A 10,102-nucleotide genomic window follows, 5' to 3' on the forward strand; every position below is an offset into this window, starting at 1 on the left:
TTAGGCGACTGGCCAAAACCTTTGAGGGCGGATTTCAATACGGCCAAAAATCAGCCAATTTATTAGGGGGAGAGAATAAAGAGCTCATTTAACACTTTAACCAAAAACTGATGTAACAGGTCGAAATGTCTCACGTCTGAACAAAAACTAAACATGTTAATTAAAAGCCAAATTAAAATCGTGATAATAGGCCTATGACATCCGGGTATTTATTATTATATTTAACTTTATATCACAGATTAAGGGCACACATTTTAAGTGTAATATTTCTGAATCCAACAAATAGCCTCCATTGGGTTTGAAAAGGAGCGAAGCTTTAATAATAACAATCATAATAAATGTATATTTTAATAAATAAAATGATGGATTATTGATATTATTCATTGTTAATATTGTTATGAATAGTTTTCAGAACTTATCTTTGAATCTAATTGTCTTTTTCTTTGAAGACTATTCCGAGCTTTAAGTGCATATTTTTTAAACTTTCTGTAGCCTAAACAAACGGCGCATTTGATTTGACTCTGCATATCTTTTACATTAATGTAGGCTGTATCATTGAAATCCCAATCACCATCATCGGAGACCACCTCATAGGCTACTTCTCTCTTATAATGAAAAAAATGTTCAGAAATAAATCGCGTTTCAATGATTCAATAAAAAACATCGTTTTTGGGTTAGGGTTGAAACAATTTTGTTTTTAAAGCATTTTTATTCATACTCGACAATACTTGACAATTTATTACGAACATAAAAAATTTTTATGTTCGTAATAAATTGTCAATATATTGATGAAGAAAATAATAAGGGATATCTCCAATACGTAAATGTATTACTATTTAAATTCTCGAAATAAGATCATATGCACAGGAACAACTGATGTTGCCCATACAAGTTGCCTAAAGAGGCAACATGTTTTTGATATTTCTTGGTTAAGTTGTTTTTTTATCGAAATATGTTTGAATGATTCAAGAGCAGATCCAAATATTACGTTTTGCACGGCAATTTAGTCGAGTTCCTGGTAACAGTGACTCAAAGACCACGTGACCAGCATGGTCCTATAAATACCTTTTGAAAGCTAGAGGCGATAGTGTGATAGTCTGGCTGGATACCTACCCAACCCCCGTGCGTAAAAGATATTGTGGAACGATACTTGGAGATCCAGAAGTAGCTTTCTCAACGAGCTACAGCACAAACTGATCACAGACGGAAACAATCACATCTCCGGAAGTGAAGAAGTCTAAATCGGCGCAAGATCGATGATCTGTGACAGTTTTTTTTTGAACGCCAGAAGTTGTCTGCTCGATGAGAAGCTCGCACGGCCCTGCTTGACCAGCCTCGGACGACCAGGAGTCGCCAGATCCACAGGTCAAAGAGTCATTTATCTTTTCAATAGATTCTAGCCATGTGTGCATTCAGTAGTTGGAGATAAAGCTGCAGCAAAAGCCCTGTGCGGTTGTAAGGGGGGAGAGGGAGAGTAGCCTCGCCGGACTAGAGGAGGAGGAAATCTGGGAGAGAGGGGGGAAGAGAAGCGGCGTCTCCGAGGATGACTTTAGGGGCGGATATGTCCGACAGCTCTGCATTGTCCGAAGATGTGGACATCGACGTGGTTGGGGGTGACATATCCGTTGGAAAGGACGGAAAGTACATTCACCACGAGTTCAACTTGGACAATGACTCGGACGATAATTACTCCCAAAACGCGGCAGAGAGGGTTTCTTCTCCCGGGCTCAGCAGCTCCGACTGCCCGTCAGACCAGATGGGTTCCAGCGCGGAGGTCGGGACCGGGATCGGGGAGAAATCCCGAAAAGGCGCTCTCGTGAAGCCCCCTTACTCTTACATCGCCCTGATCACCATGTCCATCCTGCAAAGCCCCAAGAAGCGCCTCACTCTCAGCGAGATCTGCGAGTTCATCAGCAGCAGATTCCCTTACTATCGGGAGAAATTCCCCGCGTGGCAGAACTCAATCCGCCACAATCTTTCCTTAAACGACTGCTTCGTGAAAATCCCCCGAGAGCCCGGCAACCCCGGGAAGGGCAACTACTGGACTCTCGACCCTGATTCCGCAGACATGTTCGACAACGGGAGCTTCTTGCGGAGGAGGAAGCGTTTCAAGAGGCACCAAACTAATGAAATCCTCCGGGAGACTGGTGGCTTTCTGCCCGGGTTTGGATACGGCCCGTACGGATACAACTATGGACTTCAGCTGCAGAACTTCCATGCAGCCCACAACCCGTATCACCCGCACCACACAGGTGGCTCATTCCCGTTCCCTAACGCGCCCTGCACCTTGCCCTCGTCAGCCTCCATATTCTCCGCGCCGCATCACCTTCCCTCCCTGTTAGGTGCCGATTTAAGAAAGCCTTTTTATCCCCAACTAAGCCCGTCTCTGCCGCCTCTCAAGACGGACTCCAGCACCCCGAGTCGGCCCTCTTTCTCCATTGACAATATCATCGGTGCGGCCAACTCCGCCTCTTCCTACGGCGTGCAGCCGGGCAGCCAGGCTCAGATCCTGGCCATATTAACCCCAGCGCTGGCCTCCGCTTCCAATCATTTGAGCCTATCGCAGGACAGCATATTACAGGCCGGGCCACAGGGTCAGACTTTTTCCAGCAAAACCCCAAATATGAACACTTGTCCTTTCTAAAAAAAAAAGAAAAAAAAAAAGAGTGAAAATCTTTTATTATAAAGCCAATTGTGGCTTCTGTGTGAAGGTAGGCTGTACATTCTTGGTGAAAAAAAAGAGTGTTCTGTCTCTCCCCATTTCCTATCAGTGTAAGAGGAGAGCGCTTTATTTATGGTGTGTAAATACGTGTATAGTATTGAGAGACAAATGCAAGAAGGGTCTTTTTAAACAGTGCTGACCTGCAATCTGGCGCGTGGCCTCCATTTGTCAGTGGAAGACAAAAAAAGATCCTGTTATTTTTAACATAAGTTAAAAGGTGTCACCTATGGCTACGGGGATGTTTTTTTTTTTTAATAGTTGAGAATTTTATTATGACCTGCATTGTTTTTATTTTGTGCGTCGTGAGAAAATGGCACTGTTGTTGTTGTTGTTGACATAGGCTGACAGAGACGACAAACTCAGGTTTTACTTAGAAAGCACATGGAGACAAAGGGGGGCTTCTGACACAAGAATAACCATTTCCCACTGTCACTCCCTCCTCCAATGAATCTCCTCTACATGGTGAATTTGTGACAATGTCCTTTCATGTCGTCAGTGGACACGTAGGCTATGTGGTTTTGGTATAAAAGAGCGCATTACCTCTCTCAACTTTTTAAGTGTTGTCCGTTCTTATCTATTTCACATTTTTACTCTGTGAAACATACAGTATGTCATGTGTTGCCAATAGAGAGAAAGAGAGAGAGAGAGAGACACCTAAATGTTCATAGGTCATTTTTTTGTTGTAATGACAAGAATAATAAATGTTTGTGAATTTGAAAAAAACAACAAATCGTTAATTAATTTTTTTATTCCACGGAAAGTTGATTCCTCAGAGTTAATAAACAAATACGAAGGGTTTAAAATAGACTAAACTGCAGCACGTGAGTTTAATTAAATTAAATGCTTATTTTGTCAAATTAAAAGAAACAAATGAAAGTCAACGTTTTATTTCTTTTCATTTAAAATATTGTTTAATTTATTTCCTTGTATTCTTTTTTTTTTACGAGTTTCCCTTCAGTAAAATATCCAACTTGTTATATTTGCACATTCTGGTCAAATCTTAACATTTAATTTAGTCTTTTCTTGTTCTAGTCATGCAGCTCATAAATATAAAGCATGTATGTGTGGACACTGACCGATTACAATAAGCTGATCACACACAAAAAACACAAGATGAGTCTCTGCAGTTAATCAGGACTCCTTTCAGGTGTGAAAAACGCACCAGATTCTGCGATTTCAAACACGACTCGATGTATATAACAGTCATGAATATCACGCAACAGTGAGCAAGTATTCCTCTTGTGTGGCTCTCGCTCGCTTGTAAAGGACCATTTTCAAGCAAGTTACAAAGGCTCCGGCTGAATGGGGGCGTTAGCAGGCCTCGGCGGTCTGTAATTGAAAGTGAACAAGGATATACCCACGGTCTTTCGGGCTTTCGTTGCTAATTTGTAGCAGCATTTTTCATCGGGCTCCCTAATCCACCATAATGCGGCTTTTTGGCCGTTTGTTGATGTTGTCAGTGCGGACCCCTGGCCCAGGGGAGTGAATGTGCGCGCAGCGAGCGGTCCCCTGTGAGACCAACCACACACATTTAGACCCTGAAAAGCAATCTTCTCTAAAGGCCCTCGGTTTGCGCCGCTTTCATGTCATCGTGTGTTGTCTCGGGATACGTATAAAAGAAGCAGTGGGACTCCTCCGGCCACAGAAAAACAGGCCCATTGGTCTTTTTCAGAGTTGTTGGAGCACATGTTTCCAGACAGAAGGGGGTGTAAAGCCTCCTTTATTTACCAGATCTGTGTGCAAAATGGTTAAATTAGTTTGCGGGTGTTTTGACAGATGATTATTAAGGATGAAGGGTGGGAGGGCTGACTCCTCTGTTTTCCTTCAGCACAGCTCACTGAAAGTCTTTGAAACGAAAACCAACACATGACTACTTTCTTTATCCGGACGCAGCCTTTATTCCCCTTCTCTCTCCCAGTTGGTGCAAATTTTGGGGATTTTGGGGAAATAATTTTGATTAGAGCTTCTCCCGCCGTGTATCCGTGGTGTTAATTGATATCCTGCATGCATAATTTACCGAGTAAATGAGGTGGAAAAAAACATTTAGCAGGCTATTGAAGTTTCTCTGTGCACGCTCGCTCTGGCAGGGAGTCATTACGCACCGCATCAGTCCATTAAAAATCCACATGAGGCGTTTGCAGAGGTGGTTAAAAAACGGTTAAATAACGGCAGGAACGAAAACAAAGCCAATAAAACTCACGGGTACAGAAAGCAATAACGCACGCGCGCACTGGATCTGCCACGAGGAGGTTTAGCCAAAGGCACCGGCCTTTGAAAACGGACGATTGCAGACTGAACCCATTTTCTACGGATTTTCAGGTCGAACGCGCACCATCACCGTCCATCTCCGCTTGTAAAGATTACAGGCTCGCGACCAGAATGGACCTGGAACTCGCTCTTCCTCAAAACCACCACAGACATCGGAACACGTTAGACATCCGGGGCGCGTCTTCTTCCCAGCCGCCCTTTCATTTTTCGTGTTCGTCCTAATGGGATCCCATCACCGCTCATATATATTGACGCGTTCGTATATTTCAGAAGGATGCGGGGTTGTCACTTGAGGACCACCCACAGTCCCAGCGTGCCTTTATTTAGGCATCACGACATCCGTCATTTCTCGTGACTTCCTCTCAAACGAAACCAGGGCTGAGTGACATGTGAAGTGACAGCCAAATGACTCGACAGTCACCAACAACACATTTATACATTTTAAGGAAATTCCCATCTCTGTCTAAGCGCTCGTGCTCCGTTTGGGCGTAGAAGCAGATGAACCCGTATATAATATATTGATAGACAGAAGATGTCAACGTTCGATTCATCTCTTCTTCTCCTTTAGAGATTAGCAAGGAAAGTCCTACATCATATAAGATGAAGTGATTATAGACCGTATTATTATTATCATCATCATCATCATCAAATTATCATCAGAGTTCCGTCCTAAACGCGCGTGACAGCAGGGGATTAAATGAAATCGTTTTGCTTAAATCTTCTCCTGCCTTGCCAATAACGTGGCGTCCCTGATCGATGCACAGTGCACTGCTGCGTCTTGAAGGGCGCGAGGACAGAGGCTGTGCTGACACCGCCGTGTGTGCATTGTGTGTCTGTGTGTGTCTGTGTGTATGTGTGTGTGTGTGTGTGTGTGTAATAGATATATGGGGCCTCAAGGTCAGGCTCGTCAATTGAAGCAGTTTAAAGACATTCTTCACAAAATGTATACAACTATATAATATATGCCCTCCTAATGAAGCTACACAGTTTAGGCCTATACCTTAAATACACAGTGGCCTATTATAGCACATCATTAGCATAGTGCTATATGGACACACGATCCTTTGGTGTTTTAGTCCCCCTGAAATGAACCATATCTTAATAATTGATTCTGTCTTTTAACGGGTTGATTTATTATGCAGAAACATGATGTTGCCAGAATGACGATCAAGACACACGGAGCAGGTGCTTCACAAAAACACCTGTATGATCATTGTAGTTCTATTTTCTGTTGATCACTTATAGGAACAAAATTTGATTTGAAAAGCCGACTATTTTCATCTGACCCTTGCAGTCTCCTGAACGTAGTTCCCCAGAAGAGAGACCCACCAGGCCGCAGATCTGTTCAATTGGAAACTGCTGTAGCTGGTTATATTTCAGGGAGTATAGGACTGCTAATAATGAAAACAAACCATCCAGATTTGACTTTTTTAAGACATGGCCTTCATCCCGCTCCATCACACACACTTGTCCACAAACGTCTGTGGTACCCGACTTTGGAGACAGGTTGGGGACAACCCCTCTGACGCTCTCCTCTAATAAACCAGCAACTCATGAGCTACGTCTCTCACTTTTCTATGAAACAAATAGGACTTTATCTTAACCCCTATACCTACCCCCCTCATCTTTCTCCTCCATGTGTGTGTGTGTGTGTGTGTGTGTGTGTGTGTGTGTGTGTGTGTGTGTGTGTGTGTGTGTGTGTGTGTGGCAGACGAGCCTCCACGCCCCCGCAGAGGAATGTTGGCCCGGTCCGCGGCTCCCTCGGCCTGGAGGAGAGGCGAGCCGCGGCTCTGCACCGCCGCTATAAATCACAGCCTCCCCTTCGCTGCTCCCAGTCTCCCTCCAGCCTCCGTGTTTTTGCAACAGACAGAGGAATCCTTTCGCTTAATTAATTTAGAATGTGTAAATAAAGCGAGGACAGTGAACTCCCCATCATCTCTGGAAACACAATATTAACTTTGGAAGATCTTCGCCCCGCCGACTCTGACACACTAAACGAACACCTGCTGCAAGAGGGCGCGCACGGACACACACAGACACACACACACACACACAGACACACACACACACACACACACACACACACACACACACACACACACACAGTGTCGGGGCAGGGTATTAATGACTGCAGATATTAGCCTGCAAAGGTCACCAGAACATGATAGCAGGTGATCGCAGTCATTCAGGCCTGTTTTAGAAGAGTGAAGATGTGTGTTTACTGTAAAGTCTGGGGCCTCCTGTTCCTATTTGTTGTTTTAAGTCTTCAATCAGACATTTGTCTTTAGAGTCATTCAAATGAAACAGACGAACCTCTTAAAGAGTTAAGAAAGTGTTCAAATTAAAATCTTACTCTTGGTACACTTTCTGACATAAGTGGTATGAGAATAGAAAGAACTGCCGGTTAACTGCCGTATATGTACAACTGCATCTGCTTTACAGTGAAAACATACACATCATCCTCTACTCCCGAGTGTCCACACACGGTGCACAAGATGATTTAGAGGAATCAGATCAGCCACCTGATCGGGCAACAAAAAGTTACACATAGGGCACAGATAAAAACACACGATGCAGGTGTTGATCCAATAACCGACACCATATGCATATACCATGCCAGCAGATAGTTACAGTTTACAGACAGAAGTGGAGTGCGCAGAGCCACGCGCATATTAAAAACAGACCAATAAGATTAAGAAACATTAATGAAGCAGAACAATGTGACCCCCGAGCAGTGGTGAACAATTTATAAGGTCTCCACTTAATGAGACAATATGCATCTCAGCTCTCTTTCAGGTTCATCACCTGCAGAAACGGCATCACTTCCAGCTTTAGCTTCTCAAAAGACAAATATTTATTACTGGCCTTAGGATTTTGATTACATTTTTGACCCTCTGGCTCCCCTTAATTCCAACACTGGTGTAAAATCAACATGGACTATTGGAGCCTAATCCAAAAACTCTACACATTCACTTAAAGGCTGTTATTTAGGCAAATTGAATTCAACTTTTTTATTTATTTTTCCTCAATGGGGAACTTTTGCGGGACTCTCAACGTCCCCTGGTGCTCCTCGGACCTCAAATAAGGCAACACGAGTCGTCTCCATCAACCCCGCTCCTCGGTTTGGCTTTACCGGGACGCAGGAAATGAGACTGCGCAGCACTTTTCTCTGCACCGCTTTGATAGCGAGGCGCAGCTGCTGCCGTTCGCTCTCGCGCACAATCAGCGGCGTCATGCGGGCAGCTTTTACGGCGTCTTCCATTTGTCGTTTTCTTGTAGTTTGCACCCTGCATAGAGATTGTTTAATTTTCTCCCCATAGGCCAAAAAAAAAGTATTAACATGCCTTTATGGATTCAATTAAATTCGTAATTGAGTCTCAGAGTTGACGGTAAGTTATTGCTTTTAGTTTTCTCTGACAGCTCATTTTAAAATGAGAGAATAAAACAATCTTTAAAATAAACAATTGTTTAACGTGTATATTTCTTCTAATTACGACCTTTGAGCCGAATTAGTCTAAGGCTCATTAAAACCGTGGACACATTTTGCCAAACAAAAACAAAGTCCATTTCAGGAAACAAAGTCCATTTCAATTTGTTTGATTTCTTAACTATTATATATATATCTATATATCTATATATCTATATATCTATATCTATATATATATATCTATATATATATATATATATATATATATCTATATCTATATATATATATATATCTATATATATATATCTATATATATATATCTATATATATATATCTATATATATATATCTATATATATATATATATATATATATATATATATATATATATATATATATATATATATATATATATATATATATATATATGTGCGTATTGGTTTCTGCCTAATGGTTTTTAAGAGTGTAATGATTTCACTTCAAACGTGGAGGCGACCCAGCAAAGTTAAACAAAAGTCAGCGTGGGGTGTGATATAAGAAAATGCCAAGGACACTGCAGCCTCGAGGTGAAAATGAAACTTTGTTTATCTACTCCTTTTCAGCGTGAAAGTGTGCGTTTTCCAAAAAGTAGAGTGGGGGGGGGGGGGGGGGGAGACCTCGCGATAAAATGTAAGCTTACCATCCAGAGTGAAATGCGATCGCGCTGAGGTCGTGGGGCCAAACTTTTTAAGACTAATGTTTATTTAGAGAAGTGAGCGCTGTCTATGGGACTCCCCGTTCTCCCAGAATGCTTCACTAATGTCTTTACCAGGCCCGAGCAGACCACCAGCAAGACTGCACAGCTCTCTGCACAGCTCTCTGCAGCCTGTTGTGGCCCTTTGAGACATGCAGGGCTGCATTCAGTGCAAGACACTGTGTCCCACTAATCCACCATTAAAAGCACCAAGTGGATGGAACGAAGTGTACCCTCACTCTGGATGAGCTGCCTTTTAAATAAAAAAATCGAATGCAATGTTTTGCTTTTTGTTAAAAATAAAAAATGTCATATATAGCCTAAAATTGTATCAATGCCTTTCTGATGATATTTAGCTTAGAGTTTTATCGACTTGATCAAGTATGTTCCAGACATATTTATTGAGTCTTATGATGCTATTTATAATCATTAAAAACTAAATGATATTGAATTGAGATATTAGGCGACCAAGCTTTCTTAATCTTACTTATTTAAAAATGTTTGACAATATATTTAAAATAGTCCTTCTTGCCGAAAGAAGCGAATCTGCATTAGGAAAAAGTGGCATTACCTCACCTGATGTTTTGATTAATCTAAAAAGAAGAAAAAAGGTTTCATCACAAAAATTGACATATTTGCAGCGCGTGCCCCCGGTGCCTGCAGAGCAGCAGTGTGTTTTCTTACAGTTTGTAAAATTGAATTAGATACGGTGGAATCTGACCTCTCGCCAGACCTGCACATTTTTTCAGCCCTCATGTTTTAGTGTTCCTTGGGTATTTGTTGTTTTCTCAGCTGGAACTGCCATTAGACGTTGTGTCCGTGCCGTCCATATCTTTACCATCTCTCCTCTGTAACCCCCCCCACACACACACCTCACTTTCTCCTCCTCTGGGCAGCTCACACACCGCCACCAACGTTGATCTGAGTCGCAGACTGGACAGGACTGCAGCACA

The 10,102-nt window shown here is 42.4% G+C and overlaps 1 protein-coding gene across 1 annotated transcript; it reads left to right on the top strand.

Annotated features, from left to right (window-relative positions):
- The first annotated feature begins 1,114 nt into the window (after positions 1 to 1,114).
- On the top strand, positions 1,115 to 3,371 carry foxd2 (forkhead box D2). Its single transcript, XM_079266572.1, has one exon. The coding sequence runs from the start codon at positions 1,544 to 1,546 to the stop codon at positions 2,642 to 2,644; it is 1,101 nt and encodes a 366-aa protein (XP_079122698.1). The 5' UTR covers positions 1,115 to 1,543; the 3' UTR covers positions 2,645 to 3,371.
- Positions 3,372 to 10,102: the final 6,731 nt, after the last annotated feature.

This window comes from Melanostigma gelatinosum (genome assembly GCF_949748355.1).
Source record: "Melanostigma gelatinosum genome assembly, chromosome: 4".
Lineage (NCBI taxonomy): Eukaryota > Metazoa > Chordata > Actinopteri > Perciformes > Zoarcidae > Melanostigma > Melanostigma gelatinosum.